General features: G+C 39.2%; 1 protein-coding gene across 1 annotated transcript in view; it reads left to right on the top strand.

The window, feature by feature from the left end:
* Window positions 1-3630: 3630 nt before the first annotated feature.
* The window catches only part of GPC5 (glypican 5), a 771981-nt gene continuing 748782 nt past the window's right edge, over window positions 3631-26829 (top strand). The window contains exons 1-2 of the mRNA XM_032197871.1: window positions 3631-3778; window positions 18141-18302. Coding sequence (XP_032053762.1) covers window positions 3631-3778; window positions 18141-18302 — 310 coding nt within the window. The remainder of the gene's footprint in view (window positions 3779-18140; window positions 18303-26829) is intronic.

Genomic DNA, 26829 nt, shown 5'->3' with positions numbered 1-26829 from the left:
TTTGAGCTCTTTCCATCATATTTTTTCCCCCATTCCTCTGAGGAGGGGAAGTGAGAGAGTGGTTGTGGTGGAGTTCAGCTGCCCAGCTGGGTAAAACCACCAAAATGGGTGTGGTATGGTGTGGGTATGGTGGTGGTGGGAGAACAAGCTATGATGCTCTGTTGTTACCAGCAATTATTTCCCCAGCATTTTGTACCAACTGTCTCCATGTTGATAACTCATTGTAATTGCAAATAGTAAAACAACAACAAAAATCCTGTTAGCATTTTTATAAAGATTTTTTGGTAAAATTTAATAACTCAAAATGAAAATCCACACTTCGACCTGTATTTGTAAATACATTCTCAAACTTTCATAATACTGGTATGAATACTTTCAGTGCTACAGTTGATGGATCCTTAGATGAGCTAAATTTCAAAATGAGTGTGCTATTTTACTGGCCTTATGTAAATTTATGGGGTCATTGGTAGCAGAGTAAGGTAGTGTTACGAATCCGAATGGTGCATAGCTTTTAGTTCTGGTTTACTAGCTTAATTAGCTCAACCTAAAGTAAAAAGGGGGAAAAAAAAAAAAAACTTAGTAACTGTAAAATAGTTCTGCATAAGTAGAGGGGAAAAAAAAAAGTTGTTCCCTGCTGTTTCTTCAAGGAGCTCCATCTGAGTGTTAGGATCTCCCGCTCTGTTCAAAACAAAAGGATAGTGTTGGAATGAAGAGCTTACAAAGAGCTCTGGTCAGTAGAGCAGAAATAGATGATTGGAATTTGCCATAGGGACATGGTGTGAACATACTAATCAAGACAACAGTCCATGTTCTTAATAAAGAAAAAGCTTCCTTACGTGCTATGATGCATGTGAAGATAATAGTTATGACTCAGCACCTAGAAAGCCTTGAAGAATGACTTAAAGGAGAATGAAAAACTGTAACGGATGTTTGAACTACTTTCAGACACGTGAAGCAAAACAGGAGATAGTATGAAAGTATTTCCTCATTTCAGAAGTTGAAGATGGAGGCAGGTCTTGTAGTGGGAACATATTTTTTACATCATTGGTGAGATGGGAACAGTAAAGGGATATTCGATCAAAGACTTGCATTTGACATGACAAAAGGAATGTGCAAAAAGTAGGTGTGGATAAAGCAACGGGTCAGGAAAGTTATTTCTGTAGCCACCCTCTGAAAGCATCCAGTCAGGGAAGGCAGTTCAGCCAAATAAAGGGTTTCCGTATTTGCAAACAAGATGGCAGTCTTAAGAGTGTTAGCTATGTAGGTAAATAGGAAACTTAAGTGCTGTATGCCCAAAATAATAAAGTTTCATTTTAGCTTGATGAATTTCAGAGAGATGAGTTGCACCAGAGGATTGAGGTAATGTAGTGGTTTTGTTCACGATGAAAGGAAGAAGGCAAAATGAGAATGTGTGGAAGTGCTGTTCTTTAGTCATTCTGAGTGGACAGCCAGGTATCAGAGAGGAGACACCGATGTATATGTCAAAGCTTTGGTCAGGAAAAGGGGCAAGACTGTAGCTAATGCTGATGTTTGCTCTCACCAAGTTCCTATATATCCTCATGTTAAAATAAGAAAATTATTTTCTTATGCATATTGTTGCAAATATGCAGGAACTTTGTCCAGAATATTTGTTTCATGAAACTTGTGAGCTAGAAGATATGTATTTTTTTCTATAACACTAAGATCAGGAAAGATTCAAAACATAAAACTGGCAGGAAAAATAAATTGGGTCTCTTATTTAAGCTAAAGTTAATTATTTCCTTCATAGTTCTTATGCTAAAGTCATTCAGAACAAAGTTTTGTACTAAATGAACCTTCCTTATCTCAAATGAGATAGCTAAAGGATGTATATAAAACGTCTTTACAAAAAAAAAAAAAAACAAAACACCTCTTTTTCCCCTTAATCTGTAGAATTAGTGTAGAGGTTTCAATGCGTTGTAACTGGCAGAAGATGGGATCAGTTCACTGTAAATCCCTGGAGTCCAGGATCATTTGTTGCTGTTGGCAAACTATTGTGCAGTTGTGTTTTTAACAAGAAACTTGCTTTTTTTTTTTTTTTAAAGCAGGAATACTTTTATTTCTTTTCCTGCTTTTCCCCTCTCCTCTAATAATTTTCATAGATTTATTGTGAATGCTGTGCATGTCTTATGTTAGGTGTTGAAGTTGGTGTTCCACGATTCCCAGAATTTCCTCTACAGTCTTCAATTTGCTGAATAAGATCCTCCACTTTCTGGCTCCCACATCCAAATTGTTTTCCCCAATACTATTTTTCAATATTTGAGTATTCTATTTTAAGAACTTGTGCTCTACTAACTGACAAGGTATTTATTGTCCATTAACAGCTTACAGACAAGGCATTGCATTTTTAATTATTTCTATTTTGGTCTAAAGCTTCTTTGGCCAAAAAATCTTTTTATTTGCAGGGGTACATCATGTTCTGCTTTCCCCTCTTTTTCTTCATGTAAGGCCCCACGTCTCTTGCTGTAGTTTGCTTCATCAAAAGATTGTAACCTGTAATCTGTGTTCACTCTTTACATTAAATGCCATGGTTCTGTTTACCAACAGTAGAAGAGCAGTAGAACAAATTCTGTTAAAGGACACTTCAAATAATATATGCTGGAATTTCTTGACAGAAGAAAACTGCCAAGTCCATGAGCATAGGTGGCTGAAAAAAGGAAATGCTGGTTCTTTCCACTTGTTACAAATTGTCACTCATTACAGGAGATGTCAATATAATGCTCCCTTCTCTTATTGCTTTGCTCAGCAGTGAAGTAGTTGATTTCTAACTGATGTCTCAATTTGTTACCCTTATTCAAAGGGCTGTGTAGAATAATTCACATTCTCCACATTTATTTTTTTTGCGGTCTTGTGTTGAAATTGCTGCCACAGTTAAAAGATTTCAGTGAAAAGATCTGAGCAAGAGCTAGGATAGGCAGATGTTGTAAAGTGCTGAATGATCACTGGCAGTTTCAAAACTTAGTAAGAAAATATTTCCAGCTAAATGGGGTAAGATGCATCATTAAAGCTTGTGGGCTTCATAAGGGGATTCGTGAGGGGATTCTGAATCTCAGAAGCAATTTCAGAACCTGATGAACCGAAGCTGCCTCCCCAGTTGCTCCGACAGCTACCACTGGACATTGGCTTCTAAAATCAGAGATTTTTGCAAACCAGTCCTCTGTCACTTTTGCCTATGAAACCCGACATTTTTGAAGTTACCTTGGAGGCAGCTGAGTTTTTGGAGGCACTCTTCAGGAAAGCGCAAGCCTGGCATCAGAAGGCGAGCTCACAAAACCCCTCCGCGACCACTGCCGCCAGCTGCGAGCCCGTTGTGCAGCGTCTCTAAAAGCAGGTCGCTTGAGGGCCGTCCTCAAGGCGGATCCTCGGGGGCTCCCTCCTCACACAGCGCTGCGCTGCCCCTTCCCCTCACACCCGTGCTGCCGGGGTCTTCTCTTCCCTCAGCGCCGCTCCCCGAGCCCCCATCCCCTGAGGGGCCACCTCCGGGGACCCCTCCTCGCACTCTGCGGGCGGGGACCGGGGGAGGGCCCGTCCCGGTCCCGGTCCCGGTCCCGTCCCGCCCGCAGGGGGCGACTCTGGCGGCCTCCCCCCGCCGCCTCGGCTGCCGGTGGGGCCATGGCGGGGAAGGGGCTCGGCCTCGTCGTCCTGCTCCTGCTGGCCGCCCGCGGGGCCGGGGAGCCGCGGGGCTGCGAGGCGGTGCGGAAAGTTTTCCAGCTGCGACAGCTCGGGCCCCTCCGGGGGGTGCCGGACTCGCCGCGGGCAGGTAAGGGGGGGGGTCACCCAGCCCGGGGGTCGCGGTGCCGCTGGACCGGGGCGAGGAGAAGCCGAGTTAGCCCTGTGCTGAGGGAGAGGGGCTTGCACCGCTGTAGCTGTAATTAAACAAACTCCCCGGAAAGTAGCGTGCTAAATAGCAGGAATCTGAGCGCAGCTCAGCGTAGTGCGGGCAGAGAAACTTTGTAAGCGCATGCAAAGTGCTGTGGCAGAGCGCATCGAGGAGACCTACCTTCTGGGGTCTGCGGCTTGCGTCCTCCAGCCGTGTGAGTACCTCAGTGGTGCTCCTCACAAATTTAAAATGAAGACCTGCGTGTAAAATCCATTCGTGGTGAGGTGTCAGGCGTGCTAGTAAGCGCGAGTCGATGCTTTCCTGGCAGAAAATGACTTCTGTGTGCAGCGGGAGCTAAATTAACATCCACCCTACTTGGAAACAGCAGCTGCCTCCTCCTTTATTTAAGATGATCTGCTTAGTTTTATTCATCCTGCAAGGCATGCTGTGTCTATTCCTAGAGGAATCACTTCAAAATACAGCTTTTTAAAGACTCTGGCTTGTAAATTGTGCACTGTAATTCTGTGTTATTTTTACGATTATCTGTTATATTTTGGCCACCAGTACTTATAATAATATACGTAGCCTTCTTACGTTGTCTCTAGCTAAAAATTTTATCATCGTCTTTACAAAAAAAAAATAAATAATTGCTTTTGTTGGAAAGCCTGGCTGGATGGGTACTGTGCAAAAGAAGATACTTCATCTGGAAGCTGAAATCTGAGTCAAAGCCCTGTTAGTGATTTAAATGTTTGGTATTGATTAATCACGTGAATGACATCAGGATGAATGATAGAGCTATTGTGGTTGTGTTCTCATTACGTAGACTGGTGTAGCTGTTACACTTTCTTTTGCCAATACCATTTATTTTGGCACCAGATGTTCACTTGTGTACTGTGGACAGGGAGAAAACGTGTTGCCTCCAGAGGAAACAACTGTGGTATTTCATGCATGTTCCTTCTGCCCTGCTTCTGTCTTTCTCCCTTCCTCTATAACAGTTTCATATCATCACTCTCATTTTATTCTTTTCTGAATTTCCTGATCCTGAAGCAAAAGCTGGTTTTGTGCAGAGTAGCAGAACGCCCTTCTCCTCCGGTGTCCTGCAAGTAGTGGTCAGCAGGAGGTGCGGTGCAGCTGTTCACTCTTTCAAGGAGTTGTGGTGCTGTGAGCAGCCTGGAAAACCTCAAGGAGCCGAGCACATGCAGGATTTCTTGCTTAGAGTATCTTTGATCCCAGAGGTACATGAAACAAATGGTTCTGAATGCTAAAATCTGTTCAGAGTTGGATGACAAGAAAATGGGGATTAAATGAGTGTTTTAGATGATTTAAGTTTGATTAAAGGTATTCGTAGGTTGGAAACATAATGGGAATAGGAAAGAAGCGTCACTTTTGCTGATGATCTTCTATGCTTAGCCTTCTTCTGAATCAAGAAGTGAAAAATATTTTAAAACTCTTTCTGAAGGCATTTAGAAATGTGTGTGTATCCTATGTATATGCATAAGCACCTTAGGTAGGTGCCTGCTTGTGAAAACAGGCGTCAGAGCTGCAGTTAAGGGTCTCAATTCGCTTGCCCAAACGTAGGCTTCTGGTAGCATTGGGGATTCCCTGTAGCCTGTGGAGTATCCTGGTGGGGCTGTCAGGTCCCATCCCTCTGGGGCACCTTGTGGAGTGGGAAAGCACAGTGGGAACCCTTGGCACTGCAGGTGGGTGACCACACTGAGCGGTGGGCACAGGTTGGGGCCTGCTCCTTTTCAGCTCAAATGTTGGGTGGCGGCTTGGGGGTGAGCTGTGCAGCCCCTCTGCCTCCGTTGTATTGCCTACGTTTGTTTTAGTGCTACTGTATTGTATAAGGACACCTTCTAAATGTCTGAAGCCGAATCCCACCTTTCATGTGGAGAAGGATTGCTAGCTGAAGGGGAGTGGGAGTGTTGGGATATGCACTAGCATGCAGTGGAAGGTAAAGTCTACAGTCAGTCAAACTACAGGGAGGAAGTTGGCTGATTTTGGCCTTGTTCTCTTTTTGTGTATTCAAATACAAATAACAGCATTCATAGTTTCTGTTTTTTCCTTTTCTTAGTGTTGATAGAAATGAAACAGCCTGATACCGGCAAATCATGCAAATTGTAGTTACGTGTCATTCAGGGACTGGTGTGTGTCCATATTTTGAATATGCATCAGCACAAAAAAAAAACACATGCATTTTATATAACTAGTTTTGCAGCTCCTCTGTGTAGTTTCTGTATAATGAGCAAAACTCTCTCTAACAGTATGCAAAATTGTCCAGTAAGTGTATAGCGAAGATTATCATCAAGGATATGGGGACCTCACGTTTGAGTTTGTGTTATTGTTCACATAACACAGGATTAGTGTTGAAATTGGCAACTAATAATCAAGAGAAATGAATACCCTTAACAACAATAAAATTTTTAGTGCTGCCCTCAGCAGTGGAAAAACTTATCTAACTATGCACAATCTTGTAGCAGTGATTTGTGTACAGACCTGTGGTCAGCCCCATCGCATGCTAAAATGAAACATTTATCACTGTCATGCTGATTTTAAATGATAGTTGCAAAAATGATTTTAATTTCTCTGCCTGTCTGGTTCTGTGCTACATGTGCACTGGTGTTAGGACTGTACAGTAAAACTTGATGATTTTCAAGTTATGAAAGACCATTTTAATTGAAATGGAGAATTGAACAATATACAAAGCATGAAATAAATACAAAAAGGCCTCTTTTTATGTGTGTGTATGTATGGCTGTTGGATTATTTAAAAAAATGGTGTTTTGTTTGCAAATTATATTTTAAAGATATTTTTATTTCCTAGTCTCTATTTCTGATATTTTCTGTCTATTGAAGAATTCCACTTCTTTACCTCATATATGCTAGTAAAGCTAGAATTTTTAGCTTATATAATCAGCTCATTTTTCAGAGAGATGAAATGGAAAGCTCATTTCTCAAATCTCCTTGTTCTCAGTTGCAAATAAGATTGTTTCCTTCTTGTTTCCTTCTCTCAGAATCCCCCAGAACAGCAGAATAGGATGAATGGTAAACCAGTCTCCCTTGCCTTCTTCATAAAGGGTTCCACTAGGTATGTTAGTGAACAAATTGTCAGGCTTCCCTTTGCACCAAAAAGCTGAGTTCCATGGCTTATTGAAAAAAGTTAAATGTCCTGGAACTGTAGAATCAAACGTTTCCTATTGATGTAGACAAAAAGTGTTTGAGATATTTTTCCAAACTCTAAGCATTTTTTTTTTTTTACCTTCAGGAATCAATCTAGGGTTCTTCTCAGCAGTCTTTTGGAGCTCATTTTTGCAGTCAGAAGAACAAAAAGCATAATAAAAGGAGTGAAGACTCTTTGATTAGTATAAATTTTGTTGCAAAGACTTTTTGATGAAAAGCAGTTATACATATGAAATTGAGTAACAGGCAAAAAACTGTGCTTGAAGGGTGACGTAATCTCAGAAAAAGTTGATGTCTATTTTTTTTGCTACCTCAAGTTAAAATACTCTTGCTAGTTCAGTTTAAACTGATTTTTTACTGTTAATTAAAGATCTGGGTCAAACTGATGAAACTCCAACCTATTCTTTGAATTTTAATTTGGGGTTCTTTTATGATCTAAATTTAGGTAACTTAGGTTTTGGTTCTGTTGGTGTTCAAATCAAGGATTTGTATGTGGGTATGCCTACTTCGGATTATGCTGTTTGTTGAACACATACAGATCTCCAGAAAAGGATATAGGTGGGAATGGAAGCAGTTGCTTGGTTGTATCAGTTGTTAAGGTCCATTTTATCACATCTGTGCGTTTTGTAAGGATTTTTGCCTGTGTTGTTTTTCTGTGTCTGAACATGCGCTGTTGGCTTCTAAATGCAAGTAGCATGTCACCCCTGGATCCACAAAATGACTGCTGTGGGGAAAAAAATAGATTTTAAAAAATATTCTGGGATTAAAAACAACAAAGAAGTGGGAATCAGCATTGTGGCAGCTTTCCCATGTCTATTTCCCGTATTTCCACTTCTAGAAAGTCAGTAGTGCTGAGAAGCCTTGATCTGGCTGGAACGATCTGAAAAGTGGTGTCTGGACTGCGAAATAGAGGATGGGACCAACATGTTGAATGGCATAGTTTGGCTCGTGTCTGTGGTGCTTCAGGCTGGTATTTTGTCAAATGGGCTGACTGTATCCTCACTACTTGGTGTTTGCCCTGGAGTTTTCTCAGGATCTAGTGTAATACTTCTGTAATACCAAGGTACTCTGGAGTTTTGGGGTGTCCTCCCACTTCTGCCAGTTTAAACAATCTTAAAAATTGAAAATCTTTTTGGAGATGTTGGATGTAGTGTGACATGAATGCATATTTTGTGCGTTGAGCTGTGCCATGAGCAAATGTAGAGCTGCCTATACCTTGCTAGGGTGCCTGCCAGTAGGAGGGTGATCTTTGAGGGTGCTAAGGAGCCAAACCTGTTGCCTGTGGTGTTCTCTGAAGGCCATACCTAAAATGCACCTCCTCTAGCAGATAGACACACTGGAACTGTCTAAACAGAGCCACAGAAGGAGGTTGGGTAAATTGTGCAACAGTGTGGGCAGTCAGGGTCACGTGCTTGAGTTTGATCCTTACCTATTTTATTTAACCAGGCTGAAGTGTTTTACAGGAGTCTTAATGGTGGTTATGAACGCTGAGTGTGGAGCAGTGGCTCTAGCCAAGACGAGTTAGCAAATAGATGTTAAAGTGTGAGTGTGAGAGACTCGTGTCTGACACAGGTTGCAAGTCCGTTTTGCAGCAAACCACTTGTTTGAACAACAGCTTCCAGGCCCTGTGGCATTTCAGTGCTGTCTCTTAAAAGACTGTTTATCATGACAATCCTAGGTCTGTTTTGGGATTTATCAGACTCTGGATTTGATCTCATGGAAGTATTTGTATAAGCTGACAGGCAGAAATACCACACATGTGGTATTTTCTCTTCCTGGCATTTAACATCATCATCCTGTCAGCACTTGTTTATCTCAAGTTACTGAAAATATGGATTTGTAGGGCTGAGACCATGAATGAAAGTTTGAAATCAGTTCCAGATCTTCTGGAAATAGGTAAAATTACACCTCAGTGTTATTACATTTTATTCTTGCTGAGCTCTTTTTCTGCACCCATCTAGATTGTTTTCAATTATGAAACCTTTCCTAGACTGTAACTGTATATCTTAATATCTGTCTACACATAACAGGCTAAGTTATTTCACTTTCTTTCTCCTGTGGTTTTGTATAAAAAACCCAGGTTGCAGTTGTAGTGCCTTCAGAATTTAGTACTGAAAAGAGCCACTATCGCTTATTAGAGCAGAAACTGTTTTCCCGCTGTATTTCAGGATAAATGGCTGTTGATAAACAGTTCTTGTTGAAAACTGGAGGACTCTTAGATGTGAAAACACATAAAAGTGTGTGTTTTTTTTACATTGTTTGTACTGAAATGGGATGACCTGAATCAGTTGCTTCTGTGCTCTCCTGAAACGCTGTCCTTACGCTGTTGCTTGTGCCACAATGCTCTGAGAAACAACTACAAAGCCCCTCTGCAGATTTGTAGTTTGTTTGGTTCTTTTGCATGTTGTTCTCAGTTACTTTTTCCTGACCATTGAAAACAGCTGTGTTTAATGAGCTGGAACAGAATTAAGTCAATAAAATGTACTTTATATGTACGTGATTAGCAGTCTTAAAGTAAAAACAAAATTCCCTTAGGATTGGGAATGATATCCATATTAAAAATATGCTGCTTAAAAAAAAATTACCATAAAATCAAAGGGAGAAGAGAATATTGAAGAGTCAGCTGAAACCATAAAAAAAATCATTATTGTTTTAGTTTTGCTAAAAATCTAAATGTTTTCTGGAAACTAGTCTGTTACGAGCCTGGATTAATTTTTGTATTAATTCCTGCTTTATGAGAGAGAAAATGACAAAGTTTGAAAGCTAAGTAGTGCCTAAAGTTTATTTAAAATATTAAGCACAATTTGGTTAATACACCTAATTTGCAGGTGATTTAATTTTAATACTAAACAAGCATTATGCATATGTGTGACTATATGCACAAAGAACTGCATGTGAGCAGGTGCTGTGTATATTGGTTGTTAATAACTAGATGAAATAAAGGCAGGATTTATACTTTACATCTTGGAAAAATTGTCCAAAGGTTTTGTGCAAGGTCAGCTTTTCTGAACTTTGTAGGGAAAAGGAAATCATTGCTTCTAAGAAATGAAATTTGTTGCTTATTTGTGAAAGGTACACTCGCCATTCAGTAGGAGAATGAGGAGCAGTACTTAGAAGTTCTGTTTTTTGCTTAATGTGGTGGCTCAGCTACACACTTCTCATCACAAAATTATGGTTTATTGTGCAATGATGCCCTCGTGCAAAATGATGCTACATGCAACATAATGTTGTTTGAGTTTTAGGCAACTTGACCAATACTTGGTCAGGTTTTCTCTGTAATGTTTTTGGTTCCAAGCAGAGAGAGGACATTTATGTGTAGTTACTACCTGCTAAGATTTGGAGAGTGAGGCAAATCATCTTATACACTTATGGTACTGAGAGTCTTCTTTCTTTCTTTTTTTATTTTAATTTTTTTTTTTTTGACTGTTTAAATACTTTACAAAGAAAAACAAATGACAAAAAAGCAAAAAGCCTCTCCAAACCCACCACAGCTATATTCCTCACTGGGAACAGCTCTAAGTCCCCTGCTGGCATTTGGGCCTGTCCATATATGAGCTGTGTTGAAATCTGAAGATTGAGGAGCTCTAATGTGGAGACTTCTGTAACGTACAATATTTTATAATATTTTTCTAATAAGTTACCCATCAGAAAATTGTAAGACTACAGTGATGTAAGAGAAGCACACTATGTCTGGTTTTCCTTTTTTTGGACTTTTCAGAGAGATTTTTAGTTCTTGAATGTTTTGGTATCCAGACTGTGAAATAAGTTTATTGAAGAGTTTAATATTTATCCACTGCAGTATTGTCTGGAACAGTATAAGTTATAAAGATCATGTTGTGTCATAGAAAGCAGGTTTTCCAAACCTAGCTGAATACTTCTGGCCATGGAAAAGTCAAATACTGAATTATCAGACCTTCTTTAGAATAGGAATATTTGCAATAACTATAGGAAACATTAATAGTTTATTGCATATTTAAATTAATAAGTGGATTATGTAAAGAAGAATAAATGAAAACAGCTTTAAATAATCAAAATCCATAAATTGAACTGCTGAAATTGTGCTTTGCTTGTTGTCTTCTATGTGAAACAAATGAAAGGTTGTAGTTTCAAGGAATCTTCTAATTAAAAGAAAAAAAATCTTCTGCAGTTTATTAGTGACTGCAGTTTGGTTCTGTAAAATGTGATGCCTGTATGTTGCTAGTAAAACAAAGTGTTATACTTGAGGATAGCATCAGGAAAACATGGCATTCTCTTTTTATTCTGGACTAGAAACGGAATTGAGTTAAAGCACTGTGATAAATGTGTTCTCAAATGAATGTCAAAAAGGACAAGAATTGCTTTTCAGGTAATTTAGAGCCTAGAGCCATCCAGGAGGGTAGAGTGTTTGACATTTTAAATTCTCAGGGAAGGGTTTCAGGGAAAAAACGTGGTACCTCTGTGTGCGTTTAATCATCACTGACTTTAATCAATGATAGAAAGCGCATGACTATAGCCCTTTCCCTATTTTAACACCAGTAAATTAATCTTCACCTCAGTAACAACTAACCCAGAGTGTGTGAGAGTCCTCAAGTCTTCGTGGAGCTGGACCACACAGTTCCCTTCACCCACTGCCTGCTGCCTTGCAGCCCCGTGGCTGAGGCTTACAACACCCCTGTGGCACTGCCAAGGTTAAAATTGAGGAGCTCTCTCTGCCATTGCGCTGCCGTTCTGCATGCAAACGAGAACAGGAAAACGAAGCAGCAGTGGCAACATTGCCAGTTTGTGAATTACCAGTTTAAAGCAAGCGTTCTGCATGCTTTGATGGGCTTTGACGGGTTGCTTCATTAACTGGGTTTTTGGTTGCTTTGGTGGTTTTGTCATTCTTGCCTTGTAGCTGCTGCCATCCTTTTCCCTAGGGGTTGCAAGCCAAAAATTGTATTCTAGCTCTTCAGTCATGGTTGAAGCAATTTAGCTAGCTGCAAGCCTTCCCCCCACCACTCATAGCTGATTCTTCTCCCTGGTCCCCACCATATTTACATACAGACACACAGAAAAACAGAACAAAAAGAAAACACAAGAAGACCTTTATGGATGTCACCCATGAAAAGAAGTAAAAGCAGGATAAAACAATTGCCTGTGCTCTGTTTGGATCAGCTTTACTGTAGGCACTTACGAACTGTGCTTCTTCAATTAAGTAATCAATGTCATATGTTATAAAGAAATTCAGAAAAATTGCTTATGATACTTTGAATACTGTGAAAGTAGTCCTGTGGCACTCTAAAAAAGATGCACTTGATATTTCAGACTGATATTTAAGAGCAGAGACCAAGTTCAAAACCAGTCAGTAAAGACTGATTAATCACTGTCTAGGTGCCGCTGGAGAATGTCTAGCTAGAAATACTAAATTCTTGTTAATGTTGATAATGTAGAGGTGTCTGATTTTTATTTTTTTTTAATTATCCTTCTGATTCTTAATGCTTTTCACTTCAGCTGCACTAAACCGGCTAATCTAGCCCTGAAAAGCAGGCTTGAAATGTATTAATTACATTACACCTAAGAATTAACAGCCTAACCCTCAAAATTTTCTGCTTTTATAACTTCGTGGTTTTTTTTAGTTGTCTGTGGCCTTCAAAATGTGCTGCATATAGAATGTAGACTTCTGTGTCTGAATTCATCTCAGGACAATGTTTATATTTGATGTTTTGCTACAGAAAAGCAAGTTGTAAAAAGCATAGTGGAGGATGTGAGTTTTCAGTGTGACACTGCTTAGTTCTGTCGCGCCTTTGTCATCAAGTTCTCTGCAGGGAAATCCTGATGTAGACAATGCTCAGTAAAATTAATCTAGATTAATAATAGATTAATCTAGATAAATCCTCATTGTGGTTTAATTCTAGTTCAAACAACTGCTATGTTTCTTAATCTTGACAATTTTTTGGGCTCATAATCATACATCAAATGCGATTAGGTCAAGAAGAAGAAAAGGATAGATAAGCATATTAAAAAGCGTGAAATCAAGAAACATGAAAAGTACTGAGAATTATAATAGAAAACAAAATATTTTAATAGATATATAATGTTATTAAGTATTTATGAAAGAGAGGTAAAAGATGAATGGATCAGGCTGCTTTGTGAAACTGGGAGTATGTTGGTTTGAAGTCAAAGTCATTGGGAGCTAATGGTAAACTGAAGGGGCAAATTGCAGGAAGAGTGGAGAGACTTTTTTCAGAATAGTGTAGGAGCATTGGGTTATCTTCTGGATACCTAGAAATGAAATAATTTTTTCATTTCACAATATTTTTGTCCCTATGAAATTGCTGCAGTTCAGGGAGAAACCCAAGCTCTGCACTGTTCCAGATCAGCTTCTGTGTCAGTAGGTGCTGAGCGGGTTTCTTGAGCAAGACAGGCTTTGGACAAGGTCAGACATGAATTTAACACACATCACGTAGTACAATTTCTCGTATCCAGAGAGGTTTCAGCAACATAAGAGTTCGTAATCTAATCCATATGTTGGTCTGATTAAATAAAACGATGTATTCTTGTCTAACTTCTAAACATATATTCTTGAGGCCTTCTTATTCATGCATCTGGGTTAAAAAGCACTCTGTCTTAGACTTGTATTAGTATCAGTGGCCTCCCCCCCCCCCGTTTCTCTTCTGAAGTCATGCTGGCTGGAAGCTTCTTTATAACGGTAAGAGACTTCCCTGAAAAAGCAGGAATGGAGGTCTAAGGAAGAAAAAGTACTGCAAAGAGTTGTAAAACTGCCTGATGCATCAATGTATGACCAATAGACAAACCCTAGTAGATCAGGTTTGACTATACGACTAATTCTTTCCTTTTGAGCACTCTGCTGGTTTATTTGAAGGTTGGGAAAGACAAAATCTATGCACAAATAATAATTATAAAAACAACAAGCATTTGAGTTCAGAATCAATTTTTTAATAAGAAAATATAAAGAAAGCCTTTCCTTTTCAGTAAAGAACTTAAAGAACACATGTAGGGGAATAAAGAATATAGTAAGTCTGAAATTGGCATGGCATTGAAATGTGTCCAAACAACTTAGTAACATGGTTCCTCTCTTTTACAGTGTCAGTTACATGACTAAGGTAGCTGCCTTTTTTAACAGCAGTGAGTTGATTTTTGTTACAAGCAGTAGATAATATTCAGTAACCAAAAAAGAGAGAGAAAAAAAAAAAAAAGGCTGTTGCAATGCAATGCTGGGAATATTGCTATCAGTATAAACATTTTTTCTCTTGATGTTTGTAGCTGTATTGCTGCTGGCATGCTACAGACTATACCTTTGCTTGCCCTGTACTGTGATATTCTCTGTGTGATAAACTCGAAGTGATTAAAAAAAAAAATCAGAGAGAGAACTGCATGTTGTACCTCTGAATAGACCTTTCTGGTATGATGAGTAAATGTTGCTGCAGGCTTATTATCATTCCTTTAATTTGCATGTAGGTGGGTGGTATATTAGTCCAGTTTGCCTCTTGCTGTTTTAACAATATGTTATTTTAAAATTCTCATTTAATGCAGCTAATATTTAAATTAATTAGTATTCCTTATGACAGCAAATGTATCTGATCATAAGTCAGAGGATTTAAAAAGTTTTAATAGAAGCTTGCAGTGCTTTAATCCCTTAGACAGTGTCAGCTTGGACATGTTTTGCATATGAGATAATTGCACCTGAAATGATAAGTGTTTTATATACATGTGGTGTAACTCACCCCTGGAACAGTGTGTATTAACATAGTTTTAATACTTTTATTTCTTGGTTTGAGTCAGGCATCACTAATGTGTCCTCTTGACCCATTCTGTGGAGTAACCTGCTATCTCTTTACTGGACCAAACTTTGCTGAAGCCATGACCGCTGCACTGATTAAAAACAAAACAAAAAAAACCACCACAACACTTTTAAACAAATGTCATAAGAGTTTCAGCTATAGGTTGTAGAAAAACAGACTTTCACGCAGTTCAGGTTCCAGCTTTGCCTGTTTTAAATGCTAGGTGTGGCCAGCCTTAAGCATCCGAAGTATGTGCTTGGGGTACCATGACCTGGTTCATCCCCCCTGCTGCTCCTTCTCTTTCTGTTCATTGTGTTTCAGCTGCTCTGCAGGAATTGCCCTCTGCAGAGGGGCCCTTACCCAGAGCAGTGAATTGGCATTATATTGCTCTTTTGTGAAGCAGCACTTCCTATGTCCTAAATTTTGTTGCATCTCGGGCTGTGATTTGGTGTGCCATTATCTTTGCAAGGCAAAATGGGATGAGTCTCCATATCTGGGGGTGCTGCCTAGGACCGGGAATGTGGGAATGCTGTGGGAAGTTGGAGGTGGTCAGCAGTTTAGGGGACTTGGTTTGGAGATTCAGCATGGGGTTGGGAGATGGGAGTCAGTAGGGTCAGAAGACTTCTCCAAGGCTTGGGGAAGGACTGGAAATGGAGGAGAGGGAGCAGCTGTCTCTGATGCTATTTTCTTTGGCATGCATAACGAATGCAAAAGTACCTAATAGATAATGTAATAGACAACCTTTAATTTTGCAGTTTTATTTTCATTTTTTTCCTGCTGAATTGGAATGTCTGGGGATGGGATGTGTACCTTCTTATGTGGCATTTGTAAAGGCGGCTTGCCAGGAGAAATTATTTCATAAACTGTAAAAATTTGAATACTGAAGAACATGGAAATCATGTTTAAATAAATGATGAGGGTAAACAGCTTTCAAAAACATCTAATAGTATGATGAAAAAGGTATCTTGTACTAGAATATAATTTCTTAATAGTTGCAGAAGTTCAGCGATTTGTGGCTGCATTAGAATAAAGTTTTATCTTTCTGTTGGGTTCAGCTTCCTGGACTGTGGCACGTAGGTGTGCCAATTGCTGTGTTACACTTCTGCCAAGAATCACTTCAAAGAGATTTACAGGGATATCGCTCGCCTGAGTTCATTTTCATATCCAGAGGTCACATTCTTGCTTTTGCATGCTTCCATGAAGGCAATCTCAGATTTCTGAATTCTGTGTGGTAGCAGGATTTCTTGAAGTATCTACTGCTCTTCCCTTAACATAATGAGATTTACTCCTGGTCCTGTCTGTGAAATGGGTTTATTTCAAGGCACACATTCTTAATATGGGTGGTGAAATGTTCTGTGTATGTGGGGTCAAACGTTTGTGATGTATATGGAGTAAAACAGTTGTCTTCATAGATATGAAGCCGTGTTATCAATTCCTGAACAGCACTCTTCACTGCAATCAATTTGTTTTGCCTGAAAATATGCATGAAGAGAAAAAGATTCTTTAAAAATGAAGAGAAAATCTGTAATATTTAATACTGTAGGTTGCAGTGTATCTTTAATACTGTAGGTTGCAATGTATCCCAAAGCAGGTATGGAAGAACAAGGGAATTGTGACAATGGAAACCACCAATGCCAGAAGGAAATGTTGAGCAAATCAGAGACCATATTATCTGTTATATGCTATATTTGTCAAGGGAATTAGATTACCTCTGTATAGTATTGTAGAGACAAGTTTTATCTAGAGTCTTAGATGAACACAACTTTTGAATGGTCCATATTACTTACCTTTGTCATTCTGTTCTAATGCTTTTCTAAATATGATTTTTAAGGAATCTTCTTAATCTTTTCTACTTGCCTGAATATGATGCAGTGGGTTCCTGTTTCAGGCATGCTGTTGCTGTCTGTGAATAAATTTTTTTCCCACTGTGTAGCTGAAGTGAAGTTCCAGGACCAGGAATCCCTTCATTAAGATGTCTTCAACCAACACACACATAAAGGGACATACATTGGATATAATGAATTTAAACATTTTGACATTCTCCAAGAATGATCAGTAGCTCTTTTTTTTTTTTTTTTTTTTTTAAGCTTTTTGGAATATGTTATTTAAAACCACCTAACTTACATAACTAATGGAATATTGAGGGTACAAATGTGTAAGGCCTCCCTTTCCCCATAACTATATTCAGATTACTTCTGAATGAGTTTTCAGAGAAAATACAGAAAAAAAAAATAGAAGTATGATTTAAAAGCGATGTTAGGGTACCTTCCTCACATGAAAAGGTTAGCTTCAGGGAGGTAGTGTAAGAACTGAGAGTAGAGTCAAGGATGCCACAGATTTAAGTTTTCACTTTAGAATGTCTTGCTTTTTTATTCCAATCATTATCTTCCCTTTCTACTTATTATGAAGAAAGAATTATGTATATACACACAACCACCAAATTATGATTCAGCCCACAGAGCAAATAAAAATGTGATTCCTGTCAGTGAAACAGTGTATCAGAGCGGAGTTTGAATTGAACAGTACAATTTTTGTGTTAATGTCATTTAAATCCTCACATCTTCCTTCTTTCATGGAATGTTTGTTTTTTTTCATTTTAGATTTTTTTTTTTTGATTCAATATAAAGCATTCTAATGCCACATGATAACAAAGAGGGCAAATAGGGTGTTTTCCTGCTTGATTATCTCCAGTTGTTTAAAAAAATAAAAATGAAACAGCTGTCAGAACAGTACCGAATTCCCCCTCTTGAATTTCAGTGTGCCAACAACTTGAAAAGATGTTCATTTCTATGAACTTTTCCCATCCCAGTAGTGACGTAGTGAATTGGCATGACAGTTGCATGGGAGTGTTAGACATCAGAGAAATCCAGTAAGAGAGATTATATTGGAAGTTAGGACTGCTCCGTATAAAAGTTAATATGAGCATGTTCATATCAGGAATGGGCTTTCTGTTGTCGTGTCTCTAATATTTGGCAGTAGTTAGCCCTTTCCAGCCCAAGTTTTACAGGAGAACAAGAGTGCCAGACATGAGCTAGCCCAGCAGGTCAGTATTCTAGGTGATGTACAGTGCATATCCAATGTATTTGACCAACGTTAGCCAGTAATATTCAAGCTAGAATAAGATTGCAGTGTCAAGGAAATGCTGTTATATGACACTAATTAACTGTAATAAGTGTATTCTTCCCACAGAATTTTAGTTACTACCCCCATCTAATTTTTGTTTAACAAGATCTGATGCCTTTGAAGCTCTGGGTATTTCTTTTAAGCATATATACCTATGCTAAAACCAAAAAAAAATTCTGTGCCTTTATGTATTGTGTACCTCTATTTCATTGTAATCATTGTAATTACTTCTTTCTCTAGGGGTTGATCTCCAGGTTTGTACTTCAAAAAATCCAACATGCTGCAACAAAAAGATGGAAGAAAGATATCAGACTGCAGCGAAGCAAGATATACAGCAAGTGCTTCAAACATCAAGTGCTACATTAAAATTTTTAATATCTCGTAATGCAGCGGCATTTCAAGGTAAGGCTTCCTGCTTTTTGTCTTCAAACCTGTTCATACTTTTCTTGATTTTAGTCTTTGATTAGTTTAGGTGTATAATAAAAGTTATCTGTTATTTTTTAGTTTCTCTTTTCCCTGCAGAAGGAGCACTGAATCATGTAGGTGATAAGCAACTGCATTGCTTTTAGAATTAGTGACTTTTGAAAAATAATATTTGAGAAGAAAGAAGCAGTTTTAAAAAGATTGACTAAGCTCGTAAACCACTACCTTGGCTTTCCTCCTAGACCTCTTTAATTTGGATGATAATTTAATTAATTTGGCAATACTGTTGCCTGGTGTGCTAGAAAACAGAGATTTTGTTATTCTATTTCTGCTTACCACATTGTCTTGTTTTAATGGAAATACTTGGGTGTTGTTTTCCTGAGGTACGTTTCTAGGATCAAATTTTGTTCCAGGTATGTAGGTTCTTGAATTTTTTTTATATTTTTTTTTAGAGTTGATAAAAATAAGTAAAATTTGAATTTCAAATTGAATTGAATTTTAATTAAATTGAAATTAAATTGGTAAAATGAAATTGAATCCAGTGAATTTCATTTGTTTCAATGTATGATGGAAAACTATCTCATGAATTATAAGCTGTTTGAGCTGGTGGTGGGATTGCCTTTAAGAAATTTTCCTGCATACTATTCATCTTACTCTGAATTTATAATAAGGCATCAATTAATGCAGAAATTGGTCAGGAACTGGAAATATGTGAGAAATAGTTGCAATGTACGTTTGTATGTGATGGAAAGAGAAATAGGATTCATACATATTATGGGCAAATCCCTACAGTCTTGTCATTTGTCTATTAATGTGTACTTACAGCCTTATTGTGCACTTATGACTACTTGGGTGGATGGGATAAGATGTACAGGCTTTGTAAGTTGTCCCTTTGGTGGCTCTCTTGTTTTTAACCTTTGAATCTAAAATGATTAGCAGATTTAAAACTACTGTTCATAAAATGGACCCCAAATTGACTCTGAGCTCCTAAGGCCTTCCATCTTTTGAAGTTTAGGTTCTGTCTAATGCTAAGACGAGGTTGTTGTCTGCCTTCTGGAATCATTGCCATTTAGCCTGGATAATACAGCTGTCAGTGTGTGTCATGATCAGAAGATCGTTGGTAAAGTGCACAAAGAAAGATCTTGTGCCCTGTCATCTGCTTCCATTCTTCCTTCCAGCGTGTGTAGATTAGCCGTCTTCTTTTGCAATATGTTGTGTTCCTTTGCTGATCTGATGCTGTAGACTCTGTAGAGCTGAGGAACCAGCGGTACTTTCCTTAAGTGAGGGCTGTGCTTTCTGCTGTGGGATTTTAACACCTCCTACCTTCCCTCAGCCGTAGAACAACAAAACAAAAAACCAACCAACCAACCAAAAACAAAAAACACCTTTACATATCTAGGTTATATACTTGTGCAATCCCAGAATTTCTTAGTCTTGACAGGAATTGGATTTAAGTGAAATTAAAGTGATGTTAGTGAACTTAGTGAACCCAGAAGCTGACTTTTCTATTGCTTTTACATCCTGAGAGGCTCAGTCTGTTGCATATTTTCACACTGTGTGCAACCTTGCATATTTTCACACTGTGTGCAACCTACCCCTGTAGCTGAGTTCTCCCTGAAAGGCAGGAGTATGCATGCCTTTGAGGAGAAATGATGATGAGGTGTTTCCCTCATGTACAATCTTAGCAATTATTCAGCATGTGAGTTCTAGGCTCTTTTTGCCTTTTAAAGATTTTAATTGTAACCCCTGCAAGTTCAGGAAGTCTCCCTAATCACCAATTTAGAGGCTAATAAGGAGCAAATGCACTTTTAAATTATCCCACTAATGCCATTTTACAGCGTAGAAAGGGTTTCAGGAAGCACTAGTGATGATTCATCCTCCCACTAGAGGGATGGTTTGAGGCCCTCTTGAGGATTACATTTTTTTCATCTTTTGGGGAAAAACACGTGACCAGTGCTTGTAGCAGGAACCTAAGCCATCTTTCGCAAATACGTAGCCTAAACACTCAGTACTAATCCCATTGGCTTTTTCTCATTATTTACTTTTAAACTAATATTTTTCAATGCATATACTATGAAGTATATATTTTGTATATGTTACATACTTAAGATATTTCAAATTATATGATTTGGTACTTTAGTCTTTTATTTCCATCTATGCAAGGAAGTATAATTAGAGAGAATATTCAGTAGATTCCAGAGTTGCTGAGATAAAAAACCTTTGCTCTTGAAGTAGTAATTTGTGGGAAAACATGAAGTTGTACATACTATTCATTTTTGAAGAATTGCTACCATTGCTAGCTGAAATTCAGGCTGTATGATTTCAGATTCAGAAACCATAAAACGATGTTGCTGATGTTTTTTGGGTTTTGAACTCTGGGAACATAGTAAGACATTCTTCTGTCTGGACAAAATCCTGCACAACCTGGTCTGAGTTCCGTTTTTAACCCTCTTAGAGCAGGAGTTTGGACCGAAGACCTCCAGAAGGCCCTTCCCAGTGCCTTTGTCTCTGCATTCACCACCTGGAGAAAGATCATACCTTTAGGCATTCCCCTTATCTTCTGTTCAGGCTAGGCCGTGCAGCCAGAAGTGTGATTACCTCGAAGTGAAAACTTTACCAAGTTTTCCTGCTACTTTGGCAACAGGTCAGGCATCTCAGCAGTTAGGCAGAAAGTGTGAAGGGGGTTGCTGGGGTGTGTGCAGATGGGAGCAGGTGTCATGGACTTCACCACGGTTATTACCTGCCTTTGATTGTTGGGGTTGGATGCCTTGGCCTGAAAGAGCTGACTGGCTCCAAATGAAACAAATAGGTAATGTTTTCTTTCAGTTTCATACATATTCAGTAGTGAGAGGTAGTTAAAATAAGTCATCTGTGTCTGCCTTCGGAGGTCTTCAGAGGCATGTTTTCTGTACGCATTAAATGAAGTCCAGATACTAAGTACTAAAGGATCACTAAGTGCTTTAGGATCACTGTATTTGCTCATAAAGCATCTGTGTGTCTATCTGTTAATTCTGTGTGTGCATGTATCTTCATATGAGAGTAAAAATACCTGTATATGACATGTCTATGCCACCTGCTAATATTTCTTTAAATCCTGTGGTACTATAGTGTGGTAAGCATTGCCTTCTATTTACAGTTTTCAAATGTTGCAAAAATTCCATCCAGGCCTTTTAAAACACGTCAGGTTAAATGATGTAAATCGTACCACTTGTGTACTGCTTCTTAGCAAGTACTGTTACGGTTTTTCCTTACATTTCAGGGCATTTTAAAATGTAGTCTGCTTTTTTACTCCACATCTTGATTCTTGTTAATACCTTTGAAGAGGGATGAGGGAACAGAAGGATAAGAGAGAGTGAAGTTAAAAAAGATAATATATGCCAGCCTAGATATTAATCTAGTAAGTGGGAGATATTTTGTGGAGAGCAAGAAATCATTCTTCCCTTGGGGAAGGTGACTACAAACCTTAGGCTGCATGCTAGCAGTGTTTCAAGACAGTTATTTTACGTAGGATAGCATTCTTGCACATCTTTGCATTTTCAGCATTTGTTGTCTTAATAACAAGTGAGAAAAGTACTGTGAATACTGTGCAGGTACTGCAATGCTAGGTACTCCATTCTAGGGGAAGCCATAAAAACAAATAATCGCTTTTTTAACCTTTATTTTATATGCTGTAGACCTATATATATATATACACTTTTGCAGAGTTCTTAAATACTACACAAGGTTCAAGCTGACCCTTGTTGGTACCTCCAAATGAAAGAAGACAAAGAGCCACCAGTGGTCAACTGGCATGGTCTGGTTTGTAACTGTCTTGCTTGGGAATGGTGCCTGTAGGACCTTTAGTTCCCAGACACTCTTATGTAGCACTTGGCCAAAAGTTTCCTCTGGGATGAGTCTTGGGCTGGCAGATTTTTATTTTTTATTTTTAGTTCAAAGTACCTGTAGTCATGTAGTCATGTGAAGACTACAGCAGTTCCTCAGCAGTTCCTCACTGTGAACATCTAAGAGGGAACATAGATGTGTGTTAGCTAGGCTTGCTGAGCTGTTGTAGTGTTGAGAGGTTTAAACCTGACATTGCTGATACTGTCTTTTGGGAGGAGATCTTGGCACAAACCGTTCCTCCAAAAATATTTTGGCATTGTTCCATGGAGAGCTGGGTGGAGATGTCCAACACAGAAGGGAGGAGGCAGAAGTGGTTGTCTGGCTCCCTGCCTGAAAGTGTTCACACCTGCAGGGTCAGCTACCACTGGCACAGGGCAGAGGATGCTGTGTACCCTGCCAGAGCCTGGGACCTGCTGGGAAGATTGGTGCTTGGTTAAGGTTGGAAGTGACATGGGTGTAGCCTAGGCAGCGAAAGACTCAGCAATCAGTCAGCTTACACAGTTTTGCTTATCTGTTTTGCTTAAAGAGTGGTTGACTAAGCAATACGGCACTCAGGACTTAGGAAGAATGATTTCAGACATCACTCTGTTAGTTTCTTACTGGCTAGCCTTTCTACTGCGTATCATCATGACAGTGCTATGGTGATACTTACCTTTTGTTTCTCATAAAAGAAACAGGAATATTGGGCACAGATTTGTGAATTAGATTATAGGAATCAGATACGTAACACTAAAATGGAATCAGCCTGTAGCTTCCCTTTATGTTACTAGGGAAAACCTTTCTATTACAATAAAGACCAAAGTGCAAATTTATTAAATGCTTTCTACCAATATAATTGGTATCTGTTTTTCTTATTTTACAGTCTCTTCAATATTTGGCATTGCAATAGGTTCTTGAAAGGATGGGGACTGCAGTTAAAATTAAAAAATCACTAGTGACCTGTACCAGGAAAAAATGTTTGTTCTGAGAGCAAAGCAAAGGTTCTGGAAAAAAAGTTGTCTGATCTGTTTCAGGCCAGATAGGCTTTGCAGAACAGGATAGGTGGTTGAGACTAAAATGGAGTTTTCAGCACAGTCTTGTCAATAAACTGTCAAGCGGAGTCTTCTTACCTATCTCATGTGCGAATACTTTTTTCAAGATTTGAACCATCCTACAATTCAAAAGATTTGGGAGAGAAAGTTAAAATTTAGCATTGAGGTAGTGCTTAACGAAGTTGAGAGCCTTTGATTGTCATGAGGGAAACACATTTGAATTTCACAATGATAAGGCTTTAATAAAAGTACATTATGTGTGCCAGCTGGGTTTGAAATAAGTAAGTGCTGGTATTGAAATGCTAGTGAACCTCAGTGGGTGTCATTGAATTGTCTAGGGATGATTTCTAAATTACTCTAGTATCACCGTTTGCTGTTTTTGACAAGGGAAAGCAGTAAAAGATTTAAATCCTCTGTATTTCAGGTTTTCTTTATTGAGGTGAGGGCAATACCTTCTCCTCCAAATGATGCTTATAGCCAAGTCCAGTAAGACATGATGCAGAGCAGTATTGTGAATGTGAAAGAGAAACCTGAAGAGTTTTCATATGTGATGACATATTACAGGTGACACAAGCTGCCATGTAGTACAATGCTTTATTACATAACACCAGTGCTCACCTAGTAACATTTGAAATAAAAAAACAAGCAGCCAAAATGATGGGTATGGAAGACTAGAAAGAATTTGCGTCCTGTATCCATAAAAAAGGCTTCCTCCTGACCCTGGCCATACCATGTCATGGATGTATGACCCTTGTATAGTCACAGTGCAGTGCCAAGTTATGTTTAGGGGAAAAAAAAATCACAACAGAGAGGAGTTCCTCTCCAACCACTTGAAGAAGAACTAAAGTCATCTAGGAAGCTGGTGATTTGGAGTGGGGTGGAGCTACGGGCAAAGGATAGCAGATCTTGTGTCACTGTTACTTTTTCACACAGAACATATAACTCTTCAGAAAGTGGCAGTATATGACATAGCAGCTTGTCTGGTTGAAAGGCAAATTAAGAGATAATTAAGTAAAAGGACAATTAAGTACAATCCATTTACTGAAAGTAAATCAGTAAGTTTACTGAAAGTAAGTGGATTTTGGTTTGTGCTACTGTGTTTAGGATCTCTAGTGTCATAAAATTGATTTAAAAAAATGGAACCTTGAATCGTTTAAGAATGTGGCAGCCTTTCACCAAAATAGTGGGCTTGGCAAGTATACCTTTGTAAGAAAGAGGTAATAAATGACATTCTTTCACTGCAGCATTTCCTGACACTTTTACTACTATGCAGGAAAACTCTACAGTTTTTGTGATGTAAGCTCTGGAGTATATTGAATCACCTTGCCCCAAACCAGTTTCTTTTTTTTTTTTTTTCTGTATAATTTTATTACATAATAGATCAATGTTGACTTCAAGCTTGATCAGAATTAAGTGAAATCAAACTTATATCAGATTGTTTGAGGTCACAGTACACGTGCTACATTTAAATATGATAAATTTGTAGCCCGTAGCTAAAGTAAATTATATGAACTAGAAAATGTGTTCAAAGCTTCTGAGCTGCTTTCTCTGGTAGCATGCTAAGCCATAAGAAATAATGAAATTTTGTTCAACCTTGTAATACTATATCTGCTCTGGCACTGTTTCAATTGTTTTCCATTTGTGAAAGTCTGTGAAGAATTATTTGAAAATTAGAAAATTATTTCAGCAAGATCTGCTGTATCTCACTTAAGGTTTCAAATGATGATTGCCCTCTGTATAATTTGCAATGCAAAGAGCTGCTTTGAAGTTCCAATATTTTCCCTTTCTCTTCTCTGTAATCCTTTGTATTTTAAGTGTGATAAAAATAAGCTAAAATCCAAGTACCTATGAATCCCAACTTCCATTAATTAAATGAAACTGAGTATATTAAAAGTCAACGAAGTGGACAGGCTGAGACCCAGTTGTCGTTGGGTTGTTGAACTGAGGGATAAGGGTCTCAAAAATGTCTCAGGTTCAGTGGAGTTATGCACCTAATTCTCTTACCTGGTAGAACTTTCCCCATAGCTATGATAGTGTTACCTCTTGGGCTGAGGAAAGAATCACAGAATTGCTTGGGTTGAACAGGACCTTAAACACTATCTAGTTCCAACTCCCCTGCCATGGGCAGGGACACCTCCCAGCAGACCAGGTTGCCCAAAGCCCCATCTAACCTGGCCTTGAACACTTTCAGGGATGGGGCATCCACAGCTTCTCTGGGCAACTTGTGCCGGTGCCTCACCACCCTCTGAGCAAACAACTTCTTCTAAATATTTAATCTGAATCCATCAATTTTCAGTTTAAAACCATTTCCTATTCCTATCACTACGCTCTCTGACAGAGTTCCTCCCCAGCTTTCTTGTAGGCCCCTTTAGGTACTGGAAGGTCACTCTTAAGCGCTCCCCAGAGGTCTAGTCTGAAAAGTCCCAACTCCCGCAGCCTCTTTTCATAGGAGAGGTGCTGCAGCCTTTGATCATCTTCATGGCCCTCCTCTGGACCTGCTTCAGCAGGTCCACGCCCTTGTCATGCTGGGAGCCCCAGAGATGAAAGTAGTACTCCAGGTACTCTCACAAGAGCAGAGTAGAGAGGAGGTGAACCACCTCCCTTGACCTGCTGGCCATGCTGCTTTTGATGCAGCCCAGGACATGGCTGGCTTTCTGGGCTGAAAGCATACACTGCCAGCTCATGTTGAGTCTTTCACCAGCCATCATCCCTAGGTCCTTCTCCTCAGGGCTGCTCTCAGTCCACTTATCACCTTGCCTGTAGTAATGTTTGAGATTTTCCTAACCCAGATGCAGAACCTTGAATTTGGCCTTGTTGAACTTCATGAGGTTCACACAGGCCCACCTCTCAAGCCTGTCCAGGTCCTTCTGGATGGCATCCTTTCCCTCCAGTGTGTTGCTGACACCACACAGCTTGGTATCATTGGCAGACTTGCTGAGGGCACACTCAACCCCACTGTTTATGTCATTAATGGAAATATTAAACAGTAGTAGTCCCTGTGCAGACCCCTGAGGGACACCGCTCGTCACTGGTCTCCACCTGGACATCGAGCCGTTGACTGTAACTCTTTGAATGAAACCATCCCAATAATTCCTTACCAACCAAGTGGTCCATCCATCAAATCCATGTCTCTCCAATTCAGAGACAAGGATATCATGCAAGACAGTGTCAAATGCTTTGCACAAGTCCAAATAGTTGATGTCAGTCGCTCTTCCCCCATCCACCAGTGCTGTAACCCTGTCATAGAAGGCCACCAGATTTGTCAGGCATGGTTTGCCCTCAGTGAACCTGTGTTGGCTGTCACCAAGCACGTCCTTATTTTCCATGTGCCTAAGGATACTTCACAGAAGGATCTGCTCCATGATCTTTCCAGGAACAGGCATGAGTCTGACTGGCCCGTAGTTCCCTGGGCCTTCAGTTTTTCCCTTTTTAAACATGGGAGTTATGTTTCCCACCTTCCAGTTGGTGGAAACTTCAACGGTCTGCCATGAATTTTCAAATAAAAGTAGAGATATAGTAAGAGATATAATATAGCAAGACAATGATTATACCCACTGGTTGGTCTAGGGAGCAAAGTTGTTACAGAAGCCTTA

This window comes from Aythya fuligula, chromosome 1, assembly GCF_009819795.1.
Source record: "Aythya fuligula isolate bAytFul2 chromosome 1, bAytFul2.pri, whole genome shotgun sequence".
In the NCBI taxonomy this organism is placed as follows: Eukaryota; Metazoa; Chordata; class Aves; order Anseriformes; family Anatidae; genus Aythya; species Aythya fuligula.
This window is presented reverse-complemented; position numbering and strand designations above follow the sequence as displayed.